Genomic DNA, 25,858 nt, shown 5'->3' on the forward strand with positions numbered 1-25,858 from the left:
GGTACCCGAGGTTGGAATTGAACCCGGGTCTCTGGCACTGTGAGGCAGCAGCTCTAAGTGCTCCACTGTGCCACCCTTTATTAATAAAGTCCTTTTTGTCTCCAAAAATAAACTTTATTCAGAATAAAAATTATATACAAAACAAAAGATGTGCAAAATTCCTCGGACATTCTCAGCAACTATACCCACTCATTAGTGTGTTGTATGTGGTAGTGTTCAGCAAACTATCATTATACCAAGTACACGTGCCACTCATGTGGCCCCCTTTCCTCATTTGAGGGGCGTCTCCACCACACCGGGCCCCCCAAAGTCCAGCAGTGGAAGCACCCTAGACAGCGGTCCTCCCCCACAGAGCCTTGGCTTTGGCTGCACCGAGCTTCAGTGTGTGGAATTCTCTGCCACAGAAGGTAGTTGAGGCCAATTCACTGGACGTTTTCAAGAGCGAGTTAGATTCAGCTCTTAGGGCTAACAGAATCAAGGGATATGGGGAAAAAGCAGGAACGAGGTACTGATTTTGGATGATCTGCCATGATCATATTAAATAGTGGTGCTGGCTCGAAGGGCCGAATGGCCTATTCCTGCACCTATTTTCTATGTTTCTATGTCCCTCAGCACGTACTCCTACAGTCTGGAGCGGGCCAGTCGGCAGCATTCCCTGAAGGACATCTCACTCTGCAGGGAGGTCAACAAGGTTCAGACAGACCACAGAGCATCTTTCATCGAGTTGATGACCTTCCAGCAGACTTGATATCCATCTCCGAATGTGTTCCTGGGAACAGTCCGTAAATCATAGAGTTCTCTGTGACGGATATGTTCGGGATAAACCGTGACAGGGACCCTTGCAGACCTCTCCAGATTATCTTTGTAAATCCACACTCTGCAAAGAGGTGGGCATCTGTCTCCATATAACCATATAAGAGGCACGTAGCCCTCTCCATAGCAGCCGTCCCGAGGGCAGCGTGCGCTGGTAGTGAGGTTCCGACGGTGCAGGAAGGATCAGACTGGGAGGGCTCCCCTCACCACCAGCCAAACCAGGTTTTGGTGCTTGTTAGTGAGTTCTGGCAATGAGGCATTCTGCCAGACAAGCATGGCATTCTATTCTGGGACAACGGAGTCATTTCCCTGCAGTGCCTGCAGGACGTTCCATGCTGACCACTGCCTGATGGACTTGTGGACAAAGGTGTAAGAATGAACTGCAGATGCTGGTTTAAGATAGACACAAAAAGCTGGAGTAACTCAGCGGGACAGGCAGCATCTCTGGAGAGAAGGAATGGGTGACGTTTCGGGTCGAGATCCTTCTTCAGACTAGTTAGGAATAAGGGAATTGAGAGATATAAATGATGATGTAGAGACATGAAGAACAATGAATGAAAGATATGCAAAAAAGAAACTGATAAAGGAAACAGGCCATTGTTAGCTGGCTGCAGCAACTCAGCGGGTCAGGCAGCATCCCTGGAGAAAAAGGATGGGTAACGTTTCAGGTCAGGTCCCTTCTTCAGACTGAAAGTAGGGGGAGGGGGTTAAAGAGCTGGAGCGAGAACAGAGCAGGTTCAATCAGGGCCGGCCCCAAATAATGCCAGGCAGGCAGGGTGTTGCACAAACTGTCTGCAGTTCTTTGCTTCTACGATTTGTCTACACTTATTTCCATTTGTTTACTTTAGTTTAGAGATACAGTACGGAAACAGGGCCTTCGACCCACCAGGCCCGCGCCGATCAGCGATCCCCACACATTAACTCTATCCTACACCCACTAGGGACTATTTTTACATTTACCAAGCCAATTAACCTACAAACCTGTACTTCTTTGGAGCGTGGGAGGAAACCGGAGATTTTGGAGAAAACCCATGCAGGTCACCGGGAGAACGTACAAACTCCGTGCAGACAGCACCCGTAGTCAGGATCGAACCCGGGTCTCCGCCGCTGCATTGGCTGTAAGGTAGCAACTTTACCGTTGCACCACCGTGGCTGCCCGGTGACATTACATTTTATTACCAAATCATTTTAGTTCCACAAACGGATTGGGATATCCCAAAAGGTAGCATATATGGAGCAAAGGATGAGGTGACGTTTCGGGTCGAGACCCTTCTTCAGACTGATGTAGGGGAAAGAAAGGAAGAGGTGGAGACAGTAGGCTGTGGAGGGGAAGGATGGAGAAAGCAGGGACTACCTGAAATTGGAGAAATCAATGTTCATACTGCTGGGGTGTAAACTACCCAAGTGAAATATGAGGTGCTGCTCCTCCAATTTGCGGTGGGACTCACTCTGGCCATGGAGGAGGCCCAGGACAGAAAGGTCGGAATGGGAGGGGGAGTTGAAGTGCTGAGCCACTGGGAGATCAGGTTGGTTAATGCGAACTGAGTGGAGGTGTTGGGCGAAGCGATCGCCAAGCCTGAGCTTGGTCTCACTGATGTAGAGCAGTTGACATCTAGAACAGCAGATGAGGTTGGAGGAGGTGCAGGTGAACTTCTGCCTCACCTGGAATGACTGCTTGGGTCTTTGGATGGAGTCGAGGGGGGAGGAAAAGCGACAAGTGTAGCATTTCCTGTGGTTGCAAGGGAAAGTACCAGGGGAGGGGGTGGTTTGGGTTGGAAGGGACAAATTGACCAGTGAGTTTCGGAGGGAGCGGTCTCTGTGGAAAGCAGACAGGGGAGGAGATGGAAAGATTTGGCCAGTGATGGGATCCCATTGGAGGTGGCGAAAATGTCGGAGGATTATCTGTTGTATGTAACGGATGGTAGGGTGGAAGATGAGGACAAGGGGGACTCTGTCCTTGTTACGAGTGGGGGATAGGGAGTGAGAGCGGAGCTACGGCTTATAGAGGAGACCCTGGTGAGAGCCTCATCTATAGTCGAAGAGGGGAACCCCTGTTCCCTAAAGAATGGGAACGTCTCCGATGCTCTGATGTGGAACACCTCATCCTGGGTGCAGATGCGGTGTAGACGGAGGAATAGGGGATAGAGTCCTTACAGGAAGCAGGGTGGGAAGAAGTGTAGTCCAGATAGCCATGGGAGTCAGTGGGTTTTGTAGTAGATGTCGGCCAATAGTCTGTTACCTGCCATGGAGATAATGAGGTCTAGAAACGGTAGGGAGATGTCGGAAATGGTCCAGGTGTAATTGAGTGCCGCATGGAAGTTAGTGGTGAAATGGATGAAGTCAGTGACAATAGACAATAGGTGCAGGAGTAGGCCATTCAGCCCTTCAAGCCAGCACTGCCATTCAATGTAATCATGGCTGTTCAGTGAGTTCTGTATGGGTGCAGGAGGTAGCACCAATGCAGTCGTCAATGTTGCAGAGGTAGAGTTCGGGGCTAGGGCCACAGTACGCCTCAAACAAGGGTTGTTCGACGCACCCTACAAAGAGGCAGGCATAGCTGGGTAGATTGATCAGTGATAATGACTGTGAATGATCTGTGGTTGACTGAGTGTGGGTTGAATGGTGAGTGAGTGTGATGATTGACTTAGTGATCAGTGCTTAATCAGTGGTTGACTGTGTGTGGGTTGAGAAGGAGTATCTTAGTGATTAGCTGATCAACCAGTGAGAGTGTAGGGGTGGGGAGTGAGGCCACACGGTTGCTGCCCGGAGCACTAGGGGTGTGACACGGTTGCTGCGCCGCGGTGCTACAGGGAGGAGGTTCCCCGCCGCCGGGAGCAGGAGCCGGAGCCGGGCCGGAGGTTCCTGGAGATGACGCTGGGCCCGGTGCTGCCCGCGGCCGCCGCCGCCCTCTGCCTGACCCTGACCCTGACCCTGACCCTGGCGCTGCCGCCGGCCCGGGCCGACAACGTGACTGAGCAGAGCGGCACCGGCACCGCGTCCACCCCGCCCCGGGCCGCCGGCGGCTCCAGCGAGGGCTCGGTGATCGGCCGCGCTGTGGCTGTGGCGCTCGGCGTCAGTGGACTAGGCCTCGTCTACCTGCTGGTGCGGGGGCTGCGGTAGGTGGGGTGGGGGGTGGGGGGGGGGGGGGGGGGAATGGACGGGGAATAGGGGGGAGGGAAGTAGGTAGGGAGCTGAGAGTGGGAAGGGGTGTGAATACGGGGGGAGATGAGGGAGGGTAAAGAGAGGTTGGGTGAAGTGGGGGAGGGACAGGTCGGGAGCTAGTACTAGGGGGTGTGGGGTGGTAGAGAAGAGGGGGGGGAGGTGAGGGATAGGGACGGGGTAAGAAGGATGGTAAATGGAGATAGCGTGAGGTGTGGGTAAGGAGGAAGAGGGGGATGGGTAGGGAGCTAAGAGGGATGGGGGCGAAGGGACATGGAGGGGAATAGGGGTCAGGGGGGAGAGGATGGAGGTGGAAGATGGGAGTGGGGTTGGAGGGCGATAGGGAGGAAGGTCCGGGGAGAGAAGAGAAATGTGGGATGGGGTGAAGGGAGGAAGGGGGTGGAGAGAAGGAGGTAGGGATGGAGAAGATGTGGGGAGGGGAGAGGGTGAGGGAGGTGGGAATGGAGGGAGTTGTGTAGGTAGGGAGCTGAGAGGGTGGAGGTGGGGAATGAGGGAGGTAAGAAGGCGGGGGGGGGGGGGGGATTAGTTTGGAGGTGTTTTCGGTGATTATTGGCTTTGTTGTAATGTGGGAATGAGTTGTGAGATGAGGGTGGATAAAGAGTGTTTTAAAAGGGTAGAGTTGGAAAGATCACGAAAGTTGGTTGGCCAAGGAAGGAGTCGTGCAAGTGAGGGGATGTGACTCATGATGTGGTGATTTCATGGGAGGAAATTGTGTTGAAACCAGTCAACTGATTTTTACTTCAAATACTTTGAAAATTAACAAAATGCTGAAGTTGTCTAATTGTCGTTGAGACTAAGATGGTTTGAATCTTGCAGACCCAACTCTCCAAATTATTGCTTGCCATCATCTTCGAGTTAAAACCCTCATCAGTCTTTATACCTGCCTTAAATTTATTTTAAACCAGCAGCTCTGTTTATACATTGGTTAGTACGAGTGTCAGGGGTTACAGGGTGAATGCTGGAGAATAGAGTTGAGAGGGAAAGATAGATCAGCCATGATTGAATGGCGGAGTAGACTTGATGGGCCGAAAGGCCTAATTCTATAACATTGCACATTTAAAAAATTTCATTTTATTCATGAAGACACGTTGATTGAAAATGCTGGAAGCTGGAGAGAGGAATGACCTACTGGAGGAAGTCGGTGGGTCAGGCAGTATCTGTGGAGGCAAATGTACAGAGAGTCACACAGAACGGAAACGGGCCCTTCAGCCCAACCCGTCCTTGCTGACCAAGATGTTGCATCTAAATTAGTCCCATTTGGACCAAATGCCTCTAAATCTTTCCTCTCCATGTACCTGTTTTTTACATGTTGTCACTATACCTGCCTCAACTATATCCTCTGGCGGTTTGTTCCATATGACGATGCTTTCAGTCAAGAATGCTGTCCAGATTAAGGTCTTGTACCCGATTCATCGACTGTCTATTTCTCTCCCCAGATGCTGCCTGACCCACTGAATTTCTTCATCAGCTTGCTTTTTGCTCCATTTTATTCTGGATTAGGACAGCTTTCTGCAATAACAAGGAACTGCAGATGCTGGTTTATACTAAAGACTGACACAAAATGCTGGAGTAACTTGGTGCGTCAGGCAGCATCTCTGGAGAGGCGATGTTTTGTAGGGACTCAGTGTAGGGAGGGGGCGCCTGTAAACTAAACTGGAAGCGAGGAGGGGCAGGACGAAACCACGGCCGGCAATAGATTACCTCGGGGGGGGGGGGGGGGCAAACGGTAGTCTGGAGTAGTGTTGGTTGGGCACGTTGGTTGGTGTGGGTAAGTTGGGCCGAAGGACCTGTTTCCACACTGTATGACTTGGATTCTGACTATTAATTACCTTGCACGATTCGTTTACAAATAGACAATAGGTGCAGGAGTAGGCCATTCAGCCCTTCGAGCCAGCATCACCATTCAATGTGATCATGGCTGATCATCCCAGATCAGTATCCCGTTCCTGCCTTCACCCCATATCCCGACTCTGATATCTTTAAGAGCCCTATCAAGCTCTCTTGAAAGCATCAGAGAAGAGGCAGAGAATTCCACAGACTCACAACTCTCTGGGAGAAAGTGTTTCTGTATCTCCGTTCTAAATGGCTTGCCCCTTATTCTTAAACTGTGGCCTCGGGTTCTGGACTAATTCATGTTTAAAAGCCGGTGGAGCTTTGAAGCACCAGATATTTCCCTTATTTTTGTGACGTGTCATTCAATAAAATAAGTGATTTTTTTTGCTTTTGCGTGATGTTTATTTTAATTGTCAGGATGTGTTTAACTTGATGTCAAGATGAGCGCTGGAATATTACTGAAGTGACGGGAGAGATGCCAAAAGATTGTGGATATGTGAAGGTTAATTCACTTGTTCAGAAGGCAGATAGACTTGGCAAACCAGCTTGGTCAGTCTTGCAATAGTGATCAGGGAAGTTTGGGTGAAGGTAATTAGTTTTCGTTTAGCTTGGAGATACCGCGCGGGAACAGGCCCTTCAACCCACCGAGTCCGCACTGACCGAACAACCAGCAATCCCCGCACATTGACACACACTACCCTACACTCATAATGGGCAATTTTACATCTATACCATGCCAATTAACCTACAAACCTGTACATCTTTGGAGTGTGGGAGGAAGCCATAGATCTCGGAGAAAACCCATGCGGTCACGGGGAGAACGTAGAAACTCCGTACAGACAACACCCGTAGGCAGGATTGAACCCAGGTCTCTGACGCGGTTAGCGCTGTACAGTAGCAACTCCGCCGGCTAAGTCACCGTGCTGCCCAAATTGACTTGTTCAGAAGGCAGATAGACTTGGCAATCCAGCTTGGTCAATCTTGCATTAGTGATCTGGAATGTTTGGGAGACGGTAATTAGTTTAGATATACAGCGCGGAAACAGGCCCTTCAACCCACCGACTTCGCGCTGAGCAAACGACCAGTGATCCCCGCACCGTAACACTACCATGCGCAGGCGCACGCACACTCTTCACAATTATACAAGCCAATGACCTACAAACCTGTACGTCTTTGGAGTGTGCGAGGAAACTGCAGATCCCGGAGAAAACCCACGCGGTGACGGGGAGAACGGACAAACTTTGCACAGACAGCACCTGTAGTCAAGATGGAACCTGGGTCAGTGGCACTGTAAGACAGGAACTCCACCGCTGCGTTACTGTGCATGGAGCAATATTAGGTGGCAGCCATGAACATGTTGCTATTAACTGAAAGTAAGATTTATTAAAAAACAAATCAGGAGGATAAAGTTGAGATGTCTTTGATAATACAAAACTTGTTGAAATACAAAAGCAGAGGCTTGTGTTTGAATGATTCTATTTCAGACTGGAGACAAATATGCGATTGTGTCCATCAGAGGTTTGTTTTGGGATTACTATTTTCTTGCTTGTCTCTTGTACGGAAAACACCATAGAGTGGATGTGGAGAGGATATTTCACCTAGTGGGAGAGTCGAGGACCAGAGGCCGTTGCTTCAGAATAAAAGGACGTACCTATAGAAAGGAGATGAGGAATTTCTTTAGTCAGAGTGGTGAATCTGTGGAATTCAATGCCACAGACGGCTGTGGAGGCCAAGACGATAGATATTTTTAAGGCAGTGATTGCTAGATTTTTGATTATTACGGGTGTCGGGGGTTATGGGGAGAAGGCAGGACAATGGGGTTGAGAGGGATAGATCAGCCATAATTGAATTGTGGAGTTGACTTGATTCTGCTCCGAGAACTTATGAACATGTTAATTGCTGGAGGTACAAGGCTACAGGTCCTGAACTCTGGAACAATAGCAGTTCGAGCTGCATCTATGGAGGGAAAGGTTCAGTTGATGTTTTGTGTCAGGATGTCATCAGGTCAAGGGTCCTGACCCAGAAAGTCGAATGTCCATCTTCCTCCACAGACCCAGCATTGCTATTGCATAGTAATCACATGTTTGACTTGCAAACAACTGATTATTTTGAAATGGAAATGCAGGGCAAATGGTTGAAAATAGCAACAAGCTGATTTGGTCACTCAGCCAATCTACGATAGTTCTGATTGAGGGACAAATGTTGGACAGACACTGTTGGAGCCAGCACGGAAAAGTGCTTTGGGTCATGAAATCTGGTCTGTGTGATAGACTGGGCTACATTTACAAATTGTGGAGTACAGAGGCAAATAAATAAATGATGGGTCTTTGTCCCAAATATTATGGAGGGCACTGTACCTGCCTCGAATACCTCTTTGGCAGGTCGTTCAATGTACCCACCACCCTCTGTGAAATTAGCTGCTCGGGTTCCTATAAGATCTTTCTACTCTCACCTTAAACCTACTTTCTGGTTCTTGATTCCACTCCTCTTGGTAGAATACACTGCATTCACCCTATGTATTACCCTCATGATCTTGTACATCCTTACAAGGCCAGACCTCTAGGGAGAGGTTTGGCAGGGTAGGACTTCATCTCCTGTGCTCCAAGGAATAAAGTCCTAGCCAGCCCTTCCCCCCCCCCCCTGTATAGCTCAGGCCTTTCAGTCCATGCAACGTCCTCGTAAACATAGTGGAATAGTGAACAGTGAGACTTCTGCCTGCTAGATGCAAGAATTATAACAATGTACTATGGACTGCTTTTCTATACACTACATATATAATCTCTGTGTAGGAAGGAACTGCAGATGCTGGTTTAATCAAAAATAGACATAAAATGCTGGAGTAACAGCAGGACAGGCAGCATCTCTGGAGAAAAGGAATGGGTGATGTTTCGGGTCGAGGCCTTTCATCAGAAGAAGGGTCTCGACCTGAAATGTCACCCATTCCTTCTTTCCAGAGATGCTGCCTTTCCTGCTGAGTTACTCTAGCATTTTGTCTATCTTTTATAACCTCTGTCAAGTGATCAGTGGATCAGTAGTACCAACAACCAGAGAGCAGTCCTGAGCTACTATCTATCTCATTGGAGACCCTAGGACTATCTTTCATCGGACTTTACTGGACTTTATCTCGTACTAAGCACTATTCCCTTGTGTATCTGTACTCTTTAGACATCGCGATTGTAATCATGCATTGTCTTTCCGCTGACTGGCTAGCACTAGCATTCCACAAAAGCTTTTCACTGCCCCTTAGTACATGTGACAATAAACTTAACTACTGTTGTTTAGTGATGTATTCAACTTTTCATCTATTTGTGAGGTTCTGCTCTGCAATTCTTCGGAACACCCAAGTCTGATTACACTCTAAGCTAGGATAATTCTTCGAAACTCATAGAGCTGTTTCAAAGGTAAAACCTAAATGGATTTTCTTTTCCTTCTGGTGAATATTCTGCTGAAGTTGATGCTGTTATTTAATTTTCAGTGATATTCTGGAAGGGACGGTGGGGCTGCAACGGATAGCCTCCATCCTTGATGTAATCTGAAAAGAACTTCACACTTAATGTCTGTTCCCAGTCTACTGGAATATTGATTGACTGGGAATATTGATATTGATTTCTCTAACTTCACGTAACCCCCATCCTTTCCCCCACCCAAGTCGCACCAGCTTCTCGTTCTCACCTAGCAAACAGTTAATAATGGCCCGTTTCCTTAATCATCGTTACTTTATTTGCATATCTTTCATTTGTTCTGTATCGCTATACGTCCGTCTATCTCTCGTTTCCCTTTACCCTGACTAGTCTGAAGAAGGGTCTCGACCCGAAATGTCACCCATTCATTCTCTCCAGAGATACTGCCTGTCACGCTAACTTATGTTGCATTTTGTGTTTATCTCAGCCTACTGTTTCCAAAGCTCAAGAACAAAGGGAGAGCAGAGAGACAGCAGTTAAATTGAGATTAATATATTTACTCTTTAATCTGCTAATATTCTAAGTTGTAACTCATAAGGGTATGGCTTAAATGTAACCATTCAGGAGTAATTAATCATCACTGAACAGAAAATGTTGACTCTGGCAGAGTTTTGCGTTTCAAGAGATTGCAAGTTTCCTTCCCGCATATTTACAACTCGAGCGAATTTACAAATTAATATGCACGGTGGCGCAGTAGTAGAGTCGCTGCCTTACAATGCTTGTAGCGCCGGAAACCCGGGTTTGATCCTGACTACGGGTGCTGTCAGTACGGAGTTTGTACGTTCTCCCCGTGACTGCGTGGGTTTCCAACGAGATTTTCGGTTTCCTCCCACACTCCAAAGACGTACAGATTTGTAGATTAATTGGCTTGGCATAAGTGTAAATTGTCCCTTGTGTGTGTGTGTGTAGGATAGTGTTAATGTGTGAGGATCGCTGGTCGGTGTATACTTGGTGGTCAGATGGGGTTAGAGTTATTTTTTTCAGTTGAAACATGAAATAATCTGCTGAAAAGTGTAGCCATTGTTCTACTCTCTAAACCTGACTCCCAAAATTCTGCTGCCCTAATACGCATCAAGACTTGTTCATTTATCACCATTGCTTTTTACTACCCACATTGCCTCCCAATGAAGTAGTGTCTCACCTCAAATGTGCAGAAAGGAACTGCAGATGCTGGTTTATACTGCAGATAGACACAAAGCACTGGAGAAACACAGTGGGTCAGGCAGCATCACTGGAGAAAAAAGATGGGTGACGTTTCAGATTGGGACCCTTTTTCAGACTGAAAGTAGAGGGCAGGGAACTGATGGTAAGAAAAGGTCAGATCAAAGCAGGACTGGCAACATATAATCAAGGAAGGCCATCATGGGCTAACTGCATAGATTAGAAGGCACAGTAGTGCAGCAGTGGAGTTGCTGCCTTACAGTCAGACACCCGGGTTTGATCCTGACCTCTGGTGCTGTCCATACGGAGCTTGTACCTTCTCCCTGTGACCGCGTGGGTTTCTCCGGGTGCTCTAGTTTCCTCTCGCATTCCAAAGACGTGCAGGTTTGTAGGTTAATTAACTTGTGTAAATTGTCCCTGGTGTGTAGGATAGAACTAGTGTACGGGTGGTTGTCGGTCGATGTGGACTCGGTGGGCTGAAGGGCCTGTTTCCATGCTGTATAGTCATAGTCTTCCAGCTTGGAAACGAGCCCTTCAGCCCAACGTCCACACCGGCCAGCAAGTCACTTCTACACTAGTCCCACCTCCCTGCATTTAGCCACATATCCCTCTAAACCTGTCCTATCCATGTAACTGTTTCTCAAACGTTGCGATAGTCCCTGCCTCAACTACCTCCTCAATTACGTCCTCCGGCAGCTCGTTCCTTACACCCACACTCTTAGTATCTCTAAACTAAACTAATTAGGTTTCGGCCCGAAACGTTGCTAATTAGAGATACATTTGTTTTTGAATTTCTGATTATTACTGGTAAATGCAACTACTGTCAATGTGAAGATTTTATATAAGAAATGGAAACAGGATGCTCAGCCTCTTGTGCTTCCTTCAGTATCCAAATCCCCTTTCATCTTCACACTGCTTTCCTCTACTCGCCCTGTAATTCATGATTCCCTTATGAAATCAATCTCGATCTAAAAAATGCTCACTCACTGAAGCTCCCCAGTCATGTTGGGTAAAGGATTTCATGGATTCGCCACCCTATATGTAAAATAATTTCTTCTCGCTTCTGCACTGAATGGAGGAGCTCACATTTTTCGATGGGCTTCCAATGCTCTAGGCACCCTGGCACGGTTGTAACCAAAGCTTTGCTTTATGCCTCTGGGACCTTCTTATTCTCCTGAACTCTATTATACATAGAAACATAGAAACATAGAAAATAGGTGCAGGAGTAGGCCATTCGCCCCTTCGAGCCTGCGCCACCATTCGATATGATCATGGCTGATCATCCAACTCAGTATCCCATCCCCGCCTTCTCTCCATACCCCCTGATCCCTTTAGCCGCAAGGGCCACATCTAACTCGCTCTTAAATATAGCCAATGAACTGGCCTCAACTAACTTCTGTGGCAGAGAATTCCACAGATTCATCACTCTGTGTAAAAAATGATTTTCTCATCTCGGTCCTAAAAGACTTCCCCTTTATCCTTAAACTGTGACTCCTTGTTCTGGACTTCCCCAACATCGGGAATAATCTTCCTGCATCTAGCCTGTCCAATCCCTTAAGAATTTTGTAAGTTTCTATAAGATCCCCCCTCAACCTTCTAAATTCTAGCGTGTACAAGCCGAGTCTATCCAGTCTTTCTTCATATGAAAGTCCTGCCATCCCAGGAATCAGTCTGGTGAACCTTCTCTGTACTCCCTCTATGGCAAGAATGTCTTTCCTCAGGAGACCAAAACTGTACGCAATACTCCAGGTGTGGTCTCACCAAGACCCTGTACAACTGCAGTAGAACCTCCCTGCTCTTATACTCAAATCCTTTTGCTATGAATCAAATCCTTTTGCTATGAATCAAATCCCTTTGCTATGAATCAAATCATGTTGCTATGAATCATAGGACCAGTGAGCGAAATCTCTCCTGGTGCAACAACCCCATCATCTCCAGATTCTGGTCAACCTTCACCTTCATCCTGCTATCATACATCTTCATAAGCCGTAGGGGCAGAATTAGGCCATTCGGCCCATCAAGTCTCCTCCACCATTCAATTGCGGCTGATCTATCTTTCCTTCTCAACCCCTTACTCCTGCCTTCTCCACATAACCTTTGACATCCATACTGATCAAGAACCTGTCAATTTCCACATTAAAAAATACCCACTGACGTGACCTCCACAGCCGTCTGTGGCAAAAAATTATCACCTTCTTGATTAGTACAGGTGTCGGAGAATATGGGGAAAAGGCAGGAGAATGAGGTTAGGAGGGAGAGATAGATCAGCCATGATTGATTTATGGAGTAGACTTGATGGGCCGAATGGACTAATTCCACTCCTATCCCTTGACACCTTGTGACCCTCTGACTAAAGAAATTCCTCATCTTTCTAAAGGTACGTCCTTTTATTCTGAGACTGCGCCCTCTGGTCCTGGGCTCTCCCATTTCCGGAAGCATACTCTATCCAGGCCTTTTTCAATTCTGCAAGTTTCTGTAATCATCCTTGGTCAGGGAGATCAGATCTGAACGTGATATTCCAGATGGGTCCTGACATCATAGGTGCAAAGTGTCTTCTCTTGTACACACAATGTTTTGCAATAGAGGCCATCGTACTGTTTGTTGTACTTTCAATGATGTGTATGCAAGGACACCAAGGCCATTCTGAGCACGAACCCCTTTCAATCTTACAGCATTTAAAAAAAATATATATTCTGCCTTTCTGTCTTTCCACCATGCGCAAACCTGTGATAGACACAAAATCCTTCTTCAGTCTGAAGAAGGGTCTCAACCTGAAACTTCACCCTTCTATCCAGAGATGCTGCCTGTCCTGCTGAGTTACTCTTTTTCTGTCCAGCATCGGTGTAAACCAGCATCTGCAGTTCCTTCGCGGGACTGGCAGCTTCTCTGGATGACGTTTTGGGTCGAGACCAGGGGTGGGGAACCTTTTCATGTTGGAATGACGCATTAAGTTAGCTGTAATCTAATAAGGCCGCATCCAAGAAACTTCAATAGATATACTACAAAATATACATTATTTTATTAAAATAGCCCTCATGACTTACTAATGTTTTAATTGTGGCCGTCAGTTGGGGAGGATTATGTCGTTGAATCTTCTTTTACCTCTTTCGTAATTTAAATACGTTCACTTTAAGATTAAAATAAAAATAATAAAAGGGGAACAAAAACATATTAATAAAAATAATAGGATTTATTCTACAAAATTTGGATTCAGTCAAAAGGCCGCACTTAATGGCCTAGAAGGCCGCAGGTTCCCCACCCCTGGTTGAGACCCTTCTTCACACCTGCTTCCAACTTTTTGTGTCTCTTTGGTTTAAACCAGCATCTGCAGTTCTTCCTCCACATCTGCGGTTCCTTCAAACACATGCACAGACCTGTCTTCTTTCAGGCTTCTTGTGTCTTCTTTCAGGCTTCGTGCATGTGTGGTGAATACTTTTTGATGCGAACATTGTACAAGTGTGTCTAAAATAAACATCAACATTTGCATTGTGATTCCGTGGAGGAACATTGAGAGACTTTTCTACTCTTCCCCTCATTAACTTCTTGATTTGTATTGTAGAACTGAGGAAGATTACAACTTTAGATTGCAACGGTTGAGAGCACTTCAAACCTTGTTCTGCATTTCCTAGAAGCTTTTGTGTAGAATAATGTGAAATTTAGACTTTAGAGATACAGTGTAAAATCATGCCCCATCGGCCCACCGAATCCGTGCCCACCAGTGATCACCCCGTCCACTACCACTATCCTACACACTCGGGATAATTTTACAACTTGCTCAAGCCAACTAACCTACAAACCTATACGTCTTTGAAATGTGGGAGGAAGCCGGAACACCTGGAGAAAACCCACGCTGTCTCAGGGAGTACGTACAAATTCTGTACAGACACCACCTGTAGTCAGGATCGAACTCTGGTCTCTAGAGCTGTAAGGCAGCAACTCTACTGCTGCACCACTGTGCCATCCTATGCTGCCTGAAAGCAGATCAACTAGATCACACTTATTGATTTAATTGATTGAAAGATACAGGATGAAAATGGGGCTCTTTGGCCCACTGAGTTGATGCTGACCATCAATCACCTGTTCACACTAGTTTTTTTATGTTATCCCTCTTTCGCATCTCCTCTCAACACATTAGGGGCAATTTACAGCAGCCAATTAACCTACAGAGCCGCATGTATTTGGAATATGGGAGGTAACTGGACCACCCCGGAAGAAGCCCACGTGCTTGCAGGGAGAATGTACAAACACTGCACACAGATAGCACCCGAGATCAGGATCGAACTCTGTTCCCCAGTATTGTGAAACAGATGCTTTATTAGTGGCGCCTCTGTGCCCTTTAACAAGGAGTTCAATGAGTGAATATTTTAATGCATCGGAATTTTGCCAAAGGTGCTTTGCAGTTAGTTTCATCGCACCAGAGACCCGGGTTCAATCCTGACAGGGACAACTTGCAAACTCTACATCAACAGCACTTGAGGTCAGAATCGAACCCTGGTCTCTGGTGCTGTGAGGCAGCAACTCTTCCTGTTGTGCTGCACCACTGCTGCCACGCTGTTCCTACTGCAAATTAATTCCCTTTTGCTCCTTTCCCCTCCTTAAACATCGCACTTCTCCAATCTTTTCTTCTACAATTGTTCATTCAGCTTCCTCCTAAATATTCATACACTATTAATCTCCGCAACGTCATGGTTGCAGCTTCCACATTCTAACCACAGCATGAATTTTCCGTTGACTTTATTTGCAGAAGTCGGAACAGGTCGGGGTGGTGGCAAATGTGTAGGAAGGAACTGCAGATGCTGGTTTAAACCGAAGATAGACACAAAAAGCTGGAGTTACTCATCCGGTCAGACAGCATCTCTGGAGAAAAGGAATATGTGACGTTTTGATTTAAGACCTGACGAAGGGTCTCGACCCAAATCATCACCTATTCCTTTTCCCCAGAGATGCTGCCTGACTGCTGAGTTACTCCAGCTTTTTGTGTCCATCTTCTGGGGATGGTAGAATAACTGGCAAGTGATAGAAGGTTGCTGGTGGGTGGGGGGGAAGGGAGGGGGGGGGGGGGGGGGAGATGGGGAAGGGGATGGGGAGGGGGGGTGGTGTTTAATTGGCACGAGTGGAGTAAGTGACAATGACGTGCAGGTTTGTAGGTTAATTGACCTGTAAAAATTGTAAATTGTCCCTGGTGTAAGATAGGGCTAGTGTACAGGGATCAGCGCTGACTCAGCGGGCCTAAGGGCCTATTTCCGCACTGTATCTCTAAACTAAACTAAAGAGGAGTAAAATGTAAAGAAAGGGGGAGCGAAAAGGAAAGGGGGGGGGGACTGGCATGGATAAGAAAGGATTAGAGGGATAATGGTCAAATGTGGGCAAATGCAGCCAGCTTAGATGGGACATCTTGGCCAGCAAGGACAAGTTGGGCCGAAGGGCCTGTTTCTGTGCTGAATGACTCTAAGTGTGATAATTATGGTGTGGTTCACACACCACCACATGGTTAATTGGATCAGAGTGAAAGTGCCTTAAAGTTGAATAGTTGAACGCTGCACTAACTGGAGCACTTGGGAATAATACCTGGCATTCTTGTCTTGTATTTCACGGGTCAAATAATGCAGGGCAGGTTAAGTCTCAGTTACTGTTGTAGTGTGGTCCATTAATTAGACTGGAGTATTAAATGAACAAGGGACTTTTGCTGGCTTAACTCTCAGCACTTTTATATCGTGTAGAAAAACAGCGCACAAATAAGCTACTCTGCCCAGAGAGCTGGTCATCTCTCCAAACAAGCTGAAGAAGGGAAACGTCACCCATTCCTTCTCTCCAGAGATGCTGCCTGTCCTGCTGAGTTACTCCAGCTTTTTATGTCTATCTTCGGTTTAATCCAGCAACTGCAGTTCCTTCCTACACATTTCATCCCTTTAACGTTGTTACTCTTTAGGTAATTGAGCAGAACTGGATTTTTAATTTGCTTTGTCTAATGTCTAACAATGGATTTCTGTTCCATTCGTTATGCAGCATTGTAGAAAAACATTTATAAATGAATTAAGAGCCTATTTTGCTTAAGTAACCCAAGGTGTTGAAGCCCCTAATGAGGCAATTAGAGCACTTAAATATCCTGTTTAACATCAGTGTTTTAACCTGCAGTCTGCACCATTAGCATTGTGTTTAATAAAAAGGATGTCGTGCAGGTTGCTGGATCCATTGCCAAGCCTGCTGGCTCTGCTCTTGCAGGGCAACGGAGGTTGCATAATATTACTGGTCATGCATGTCATTGCCAGCTGTTACTTGGAAACAGTCTGTGGCAATCTACCTTTTAAAAATACCTGTCTACATTGACCATGTGTGCAGCCACTTACATGCTTTTTAAAATCAAAAGATGATCGCATAGTCATCACTGACCAACATGCCCCATCCACACTAGTCCCACCTGCCTGCATTTGGCCCCTATCCCTCTGAACCTATCCATGTACATGCCAAAATGTTATTTTTAAATGTTGCGATAGTTGCCATCAGATATCCATCAGGAATGTGATGCCAGTTGCATGAGAATTACTTAAAATTACTGTACATCACTAGCTAAGCATAATTCTTTAAATTGCTGAACCAGGCAATTTCATAGTCTTGCGGTGTGGAAACAGGCCCTTCGGCCCTATTTGCCCACAGTAACCAAGATGCCCCTTCTTCACTGGTCCCACCCGCGTGTGTTACCCTCCTGGTTCCTATTAAATCTTTTCCCGCCTCACCGTAAACCTATGTCCTCTGGTTCTCTATTCCCCTTCTCTGGGCACGACACTGTGTGTTTACCCAATCTATTCCTCTCATGATTTTGTACCCATCTAGATGGAGTCAATGGAAGGGAGGTTTGTTTGCGTGATGATCTGGGCTATGTCCACAACACTCTACAATTTATTGCCGTCTTGGATGGAGCTGTGTCCAAACCATGCTGTGATGCAGTCTGATAAAATGCTTTCTGTGGTGCATCTGTAGAATTGGCACATCTATTATGGGATTTCATGTACCTGCACTTGATAGTCCAAGCCATACATCACATGGGAGTAGTGTCAGTGACCGGGGCATTGTGGGAGTTGTGTCGGTGACCAGGGGCATTGTGGGAGTAGTGTCGGGGACCAGGGGCATTGTGGGAGTAGTGTCGGAGACCAGGGGCATTGTGGGAGTAGTGTCGGGGACCAGGGGCATTGTGGGAGTAGTGTCGGGGACCAGGGGCATTGTGGGAGTAGTTTCGGAGACCAGGGGCATTGTGGGAGTAGTGTCGGAGACCAGGGGCATTGTGGGAGTAGTGTCGGGGACCAGGGGCATTGTGGGAGTAGTGTCGGAGACCAGGGGCATTGTGGGAGTATTGTTGTGCCGCTGATCATCATACTTGCAGTCTTGGACAGAGCTGTTCCCAGCCAAACTTGTATTGCAATCTGACTGTAGCCTTTCAATGGTGAATCTGTAGAACTCCTGGATTTCTCATTGTTGGTAATGAAAATTGGTTCCATGGGTGCAGAAATCCATGCAGAACCCAGCACTGAAGCATGTGCAATCAACAGAGGCAAAGACCTATCAAGAATTCACATTTTTAAAGACGCACATCTGGGAGTCTTCAAATCGAAGACCTTGCAAGCATTTCAAAACTGTCATATAAGTATCTCTCGAAATTTGGATCATCAGTTTGCCCCTTATTGGTGTTTTTAAAAATAAATCGCTCCATTATATAAGAACCTGACAGTTTCCCGCTACACTTCTCCTTCTATTCCCGGGATGGCTGGGCTGACATATGATGAAAGAATGGGTCGACCGGGCTTATATTCACTGCAATTTAGAAGGATGAGAGGGTATCTTATAGAAACATGTAAAATTCTTAACGGATTGGACAGGCTAGATGCAGGAAAAATGTTCCTGATGTTGGGGGAGTCCAGAACCAGGGGTCACCCAAAGAGTTGTGAATCTGTGGCATTCTCTGCCACAGAAGGCAATGGAGGCCTATTCACTGGGTGTTTTCAAGAGAGAGTTAGATATAGCTCTTGGGGTTAAAGGATTCAAGGGATATGGGGAGAAAGCAGGAACAGAGTACTGATTTTGGATGATCTGCCATGATTATATTGAATGGCGGTGCTGGATGTAAGGGCCGAATGGCCTACTCGTGCACCTATTTTCTATGTTGATTCGGGAAACCATGTTTAATAATCATCTGCAAAAAAAGGCGATTTGTTTTTCGTAAACCATCTTGTCCAATATCAACTAAAACAGTAAATGCTGAGCATCTTTAGAAAGATATGTTTCATTTCCGGAACCCTTCATTGAAACTGAGAAACAGAACCAACATGTTGATTCCTTAAAAAAAGACACAAAGTGCTGGAGTAACTCAGCGGGTCAGGCAGCATCCCTTCAGAACATGGATAGATTACTTTTCCAGTCTGGAGAAGAATCATAACCTGAATCGTCGCCTATCCATGTTCTCCAGAGATGCTGCCTGACCCTCTGAGTTACCCCAGCAAATTTTTTGTAAACTAGCATCTGCAGTTCCTTCAGATAAGTTCTGTTGGACTGTTGGTGCCAGAAACATGGTGACTGGACTGCCTGGGTGAGGTCTGCTGTATGATATGTCGGGTTGTATGCAATAAAGTATTGTATCATTCATTGAATTTAAAATATGACGTTTTGTTTCTTAGGTTGAAGAAAAAGCAAAGGAAGAAGTATGGGCTGCTTTCCTCCTTCGATGACCATGTGGAGATGGCTCCGATGGACACAGATGATGATGACACTACTTTATTTGAAGCAAAGAGCCTGAGGAGGTGATGATTGTGGTTTGTGCATCCAGTCCCCACCCTTCTGAGCTTCATTACTTTGCTTATGAGCTGTTGTGCTCAGGGGAGTTCATTGAGAAGGGTCTTGACATGAAACCCTTCTCTCTGGAGATGTTGCCTGTCCTGCTGAGTTACTCCATTTTGTGTCCATTTTTCAAGTTTTATTGTGTGGCTATATTTTATTTACTGTAAACTCTCCCCATTTCTAAGCACCTCTAATGCTGAATATATGAAACAAATTTAAAGGAGGTGGATAGAGGCAACTGCTTATTATTTGAGCAAATTAGTCTTTTAAAATTGACTCTTGCACTTAAGAATGGCAGAGTTCTCAATATGTTATGCTTGCTTCATTACAACTACTTCCGTTTCTTGTGGCTACAAAGCTGAGGGGAGCGAGCAGTGAATCCAATGTGAGTTCCAAGTTCTTAGCATATTTTGTCCTTGTATACATTACATTTACAGAGTCACTGGTAGATTTAAATAAGTTAAGCCCAGAACAAGTTTTGCAGATCTGCCGAGGCAGAAAAGTGAGGTGTAGGAAGGAACTGCAGATGCTGGTTTATACCGAAGAGAGACACAAAATGCGGGAGTAATTCAGTGGGTCAGGCAGCATCTTTGGAGAAAAAGAATTGGTAACGTTTCAGGTCGGAACCCTTTTTCAGATGGAAAGTAGATGGGAGCGCTGGTGCAGTATTCCCAAAAATGTTGAATTGGTAATAAGGAAGGCAAATCCAAGCTAGCATTCATTTTGAGAGGGCGAATACAGAAACAATAGTGTAATGCTGAGGCTTTATAAGGCACTGGTCAGACCGCATTTGGAGTATTGTGAGCAGTTTTGGGCCTCATATCTGAGGAAGGATGCACTGATGTTGGAGATGGTCCAGAGGAGGTTTATGAGAATGATCTTGGCAATGATTGGGTTAACACATGATGAGCGTTTGAAGGCTCTGGACCTGTACTCGCTGGAGTTTAGAAGGATGAGGGGGTGGAGCTCTTTGAAACGTATCAAATAGAGAAAGGCTTGGCAGAGTGAATGTGGAGAGGATGTTTCTACTAGTGGGAGAGTCTAGGGCCAGAGGCTATAGCCTCAGAATAAAAGGATGTTCCTTTAGAAAGATGAGGAGGAATTTCTTTAGTCAGAGTGAAATTAATTCCCACAGAAGTCTGTGAAGGCCAAGTCGATAGATTTTTAAAGCCGAGAGACAGTTGAGATTAGTGCGGGTGTCGGGGGTTAGGCAGGAGAATGGGGCTGGGACGTAAAGATAGATCAGCCATGATTGATGGCGGAGTAGGCTTGATGGGCTGAATGGCCTAATTCTACTCCTAGAACATGAATTTATGAAGGTGTGATAACAAGTAGGATACAAGGATGCAAACAGTGGAACTGGTAGGATGACTATGGTGGGAGAGGGGAGGAGAAAAGTAAAATGGCAGGTTCAGGGTTTTCAAGAAATGGTGTAAGGAAAGGCTGGGAGGTTTAACTTTACAGAGAGGCTCATCAACAGGTGGAACGTGTTAAGATGGATGGTAATCGACCGGTCATGATTGATCATATTGTAAAGAAATGTATTAAGTTATTAGGCCAGAATAGTAGCGCAGCTGGTGGATCAGCTGCATCACAGCACCAGTGACCTGGGTTCGATCCTGACCTCAGGTGCTGTCGTTGTGGAATCTGCACGTTTTCCCTGTGACCGCATGGGTTTCCTCCCACATCCCAGAGACATGCAGGTTTGCATGTTAATTGTCCACAATAAAATTGCCCCTAGTGTGCAGACATAGAACTAGTATGAACGGGTGATCGATGGTCAGAGTAGACTCGGTGGGCTGCAGGGCCTGGTTCCATGCTGTACCTCTAAACTAAACTAAAGTACTAAAAAAAATCATAAATTTATAAATATAACATTGATATTTTGGAGGATAAGATTTAAATGGGAAAAAAAGTACTAAAAAAAATCATAAATTTATAAATATAACATTGATATTTTGGAGGATAAGATTTAAATGGGAAAAGTAGTGATCTTCAAACCAAAATCCTCCTAATTGGAGGAAGGACATTATTGCTTTTGAGGGAATTCACCAGGTTAATTCCCGGGATGGCGGGGCTGACATATGGTGAAAGAATGGGTCGAGTGGGTTTGTATTCACTGGAATTTAGAAGGATGAGACGGGATCTTATAGAAACATATAAAATTCTTAAAGGAATGTACAGGCTAGATGCAGGAAATGTATTCCCGATGTTGGGGGAGTCCACAACCAGGGATCACAGTTTAAGAATAAGGGGTAGGCCATTTAGGACTGAGATAAGGAAAAACCTCTTCACCCAAGGAGTTGTGAATCCGTGGAATTCTCTGCCACAGAAGGCAGTGGAGGCCAATTTGCTTGATGTTTTCTAGTAAGAGTTGGATTTAGCACTTAGGGCCAAAGGAATCAAGGGATATGGGGGAAAAAGCAGGAACGGGGTACTGATTTTAAATGATCAGCCATGATCACATTGATTGGCGGTGCTGGTTCGAAGGGCCGAATGCCATACACCTGCACCTATTTATTCTATGTTTCTAAAAGCTGCCACCAACACTCTATTTATATAATGTGTAGAGTATTGACTTTCATTTAAAATCTGGCTAGTTACCTGCCTAGTTATTTTGTCGTTGGCGGTGATCGGTATGTTTTGCTGGGTTCATGGTCGGGGATTTCATCACCATGCCAGCCTGATGTGAGTACTGACCTGATAAGATTACTCTGGGAAGTTACATTTTGATTCATTTTGCAAAATGATGGGGGAAGTGTACGTTTTTCATTTCATTATACGTGGCATACTTGACATCTAGACAAGAATCATGACAACCCATCCATGGGGACCTTGTAAAATGATTCGAGAGATTAGTCCAGACCTACGAGTCATTGACCCATTGCAATCTGCCCTGGATTTCATGGTTAAAGAGACCATGGGATATACTGAAGTCATCTGTTGTTTGGAAAGAATAGAGAGTGATTCACAATGCATCTGAAATTTTAAAGACTAACCAGGTTCAGCTTGCTGATATTCAATGCCTGAAATGGAAACCAAGCTGTTTTGTATATTTTGGTTTTGTCATACAACGCTATCAAGTTGGAAAAGGTACAGAGAAGATTTACGAGGATGTTGCCAGGACTCAAGAGTCTGAGCTCTAGGGAGAGGTTTAAGCTGGGACTCTATTCCTCAGAGAGCAGGAGGATAACGGATGATTTGAAAAAGGTGTATAAAATCATAAGTGGAATAGATTGGGTAGACACGCAGCTTCTCAAGAACCAGAAGACACAGGTTTAAGGTGAGGGGGGAAAGGTTTTAATAGGTATCTGAGGTGTAATTTTTTCACAAAGGATAATGGCTGTATGGAATGAGATGCCAGAGGAGATAGTCGAGGCAGAGGACTATTGCATAGTTTAAGAAACAATTAGATAGGTGCATGGATAGGACAGGTTTCGAGGGGCAGGCGCCAAATGCAGGCAGGTTGGGCTAGTGTAATAGATAGGACATGTTGGTCAGTGTGGGAAAGTTGGGCTGAAGGGCCTATTTCCATGCTGTATGACTCTGACTCTAATCGTTGAGAAATGGTGTAGGTGCTCAGCTTTGCATTCAAATATTTGGTCTGCTATAACAGATGAAACTCTTTTTCTTTTCTCCTGCTTTCTTTCAATCTTTGCAGGAGCGTTAACTACACAGCCTCACAATCTTGTTGACTTTACAGCCATTGCAAATTCTTCTGGACACGCTCTGCTGCTTTGCTGTGAGTTTCATGGGTGTTTGTCCTTCACTCTTCCAACCCACCTTATTCTATGACTCTCGTTAACAAAATTCCTTTCCCAATTCCTCCGCTGTATCCCTTTCGTAAATATCCATGTTTGTTTGTCTGAAGATTGTTGTGTGATTGGGAGAGGAATAAATCTAATTAAGCAGAATCTCGTATTTTAAAAAAAAATGGAAACATGGACTAAAGGTTTGATGAACGAGTTCAGGCACTTCACTTTTCATGCGAGTTTGATCTACGCAAAACTTAATTTATACGCTGTATTTTTGAAAGAACACACTCAAATTGACACCTGTGTAAAATGTATGTTCAGTTTGTGCATGTTTGAATTGAGTGCTGCTTTTCAGGATGTAACCCCCTCCAAGATGCTTGTACTTAGCGGTAGAAGAGGAACCAGAGATTAATGGAGTGTGTTTCTAAATGTCCAGAAAATGTAGGAGGAACAGAAAACTGTGAGGGGAGGGGTTGCTTAGTTTAGTTTAGAGATACAGTGCGGAAACAGGCCCTTCGGCCCACCGAGTCCGCATCCAACCAGCGATCCCCGTGCATTAACACTACTACACACTAGGGATTTATATTTATTCAAAGCCAATTTACCTGCAAACCTGTACGACTTTGGGGTGTGGGAGGAAACTGAAGATCTGAGAAAATCCATGTTGTAACGGGGCCAAACGTACAAACTCTGTACAGACAGCACCGTTGTCAGGATCAAACCCGGGTCTCCGGCACTGTAAGGCACCAACTCTACCGCTACACCACCGTACCTCCCCCCCCCCCCCCCCCCCCCCCCCCCCCCCAAGGTTCTGCTTTATGGTTGGATAGTGTTACAATCCTATTATTTAGTCATCTTTTAATTGTAAACAAATAAGCAATTATCCACACATTTCATGAGCGATAGGATCAGAATTAGGCCATTCAAGCCATCAAGTCTACTCCCATTCTATCATGGCTGATCTGTTTTCCCTCTCAACACCATATATAACCCCTGACACCCTTATCAAAAAACTATCAATAGCTGCCTTAAAAATATCCATTGACTTGACCTCTACAGCCTTCTGTGGCAATGAAATCCACAGATTCACCACCCTCTTGACGAAATAAATTCCTCATCTCCCTTATAAAGGTGCGCCCTTTTATTCTGAACCCTGTAAAGCTGGACCAAGATTGTACATCGGCAAGACCAAACGCAAACTCCGTAACCGTTTCGTCGAACACTTGCGCTCAGTCTACTATGGCCTACTGAGTCACATGGTTGCTCACCATTTTAACTCTCCCTCCCTTTCCCACACTGACCTTTCTGTCCTGGGCCTCTTCTGTTGCAGAGTGAGGGCACATGCAACCTGGAGGAAAAACATCTTGTATCATCTTGGGTAGCTTACACCCCAGCTGTATGAACATTGAAATCTCCAATTTCAGACACCTCTAATAACACAAACATCCCCTCCCCTTTCTTCCACACTCCCCTCCCCCCCTCTATGCCCCACCTGGACGCACTATTTTTCTCCTCTACATATATTGCTTCCTCCAGCCCAAAAATTTGCAACTCTTTAATCTTTTTGGCCCGTAACTTCTGTTTTAAAAAAAATCTCTGGCCTTTGTCCAACCATCTGAATATCAAAAATCCGTCTCGATTGTATTCACCTATTACCTGCTGATCTGTCCTGCCCCTCCTCTCTTCCAGGTTTCCACCCCCCCCTTCCCTCCAATCAATCTGAGGGGCCCCAACCCAAAACATCACGTATTCATGTCCTCAAGAATATGGCTGCCTGACCCGCTGAGTTACTCCAACACTGTTCCTTTTCCTGTAAAGCGAAGATTTTTCCCGTGCAGGTCTGTGATTTTACTGTAAATAAGAAACATGGATGGTAATTCTCCATCTTTTTCACCCATAATTGGGGAAAGCCTAGGGATGCAAGGAATTGCAGACGTTGGGATCTTGAGCAAAACACAAAGTGCTGGAGGAACTCAACGGGCAGTATGAGTAGACAGTATGCTGCAGAGGGAGTGGATAGGCCTGTGTCATTTATCGCAGTTGGCAATCAAAAACCCATCTCGCTTGTATCCACCTATCACCCGCCATGCTTTGTCCACCCCAATCCTCCTTTACAGCTTTCTTCCCCCCCTACTACTGGTGCAAGAGGTTATGGGGAGGAGGCAGGAGAATGGGGTTGAGAGGAAATGACAGATCGGCCATGATGAATGGCGGCGTAGACACGATGGGCCGAATGGCCTAATTCTGCTCCTATAACTTATGAACTACTACAATCAGCCCGAAGAAGGGTCATGACTCGAAACATCTCCTATCTATTCCCTCCACAGGTGCTGCCTGACTTGCTGAGTTACTCCAACTCTTATGTTTTGTAATTAATACTCTGGATAGGGAATTGAGACCAATTCAACAACTTGCTGTGTACAGTGCATTCAGAAAGTAATCAGACCCCTTCACTTTTTCCACATTTTGTTACGTTACAGCCTTATTTTAAAATGGATTAAATTCATTTGTTTTACCATCAATCTACAAACAATACCCCAGAATGAAGAAGCGTAAAGTGTTTAGAAATTTTTGCAAAGTAATTAAAAATAAATAACTGAAATATCGCATTTACTTAAGTATTCAGACCATATGCTATGACACTCAAAATTGAGCAAAATTGTCCGTAGACCTCCGAGACAGGATTGAGTCGAGACACAGATCTGGAGAAGGGTATAAAACAATTTTTGCAGCATTGCAGGTCCCGAAGAGCACAATGGCCTCCGTCATTCTTAAATGGAAGAACTTTGGAAACACCAGTACTCTTCATAGAGCTGGCCACCCAGCCAA

The 25,858-nt window shown here is 45.6% G+C and overlaps 1 protein-coding gene across 2 annotated transcripts in view; it reads left to right on the forward strand.

Moving 5' to 3' along the window:
• The first annotated feature begins 3,572 nt into the window (after positions 1-3,572).
• fam174c (family with sequence similarity 174 member C) overlaps positions 3,573-25,858 on the forward strand; it is a 32,483-nt gene continuing 10,197 nt past the window's right edge. The window contains exons 1-3 of one of the 2 annotated variants that reach the window (XM_033046452.1): positions 3,573-3,929; positions 19,115-19,237; positions 22,936-23,016. In XM_033046452.1, the coding sequence (XP_032902343.1) occupies positions 3,682-3,929; positions 19,115-19,237; positions 22,936-22,969 (405 nt within the window). In that variant the 5' untranslated portion in view covers positions 3,573-3,681 and the 3' untranslated portion in view covers positions 22,970-23,016. The remainder of the gene's footprint in view (positions 3,930-19,114; positions 19,238-22,935; positions 23,017-25,858) is intronic. The other variant, XM_033046453.1, reaches the window with a different exon arrangement.

The sequence above is a fragment of the Amblyraja radiata genome, chromosome 29 (assembly GCF_010909765.2).
Source record: "Amblyraja radiata isolate CabotCenter1 chromosome 29, sAmbRad1.1.pri, whole genome shotgun sequence".
Classification (NCBI taxonomy): Eukaryota; Metazoa; Chordata; class Chondrichthyes; order Rajiformes; family Rajidae; genus Amblyraja; species Amblyraja radiata.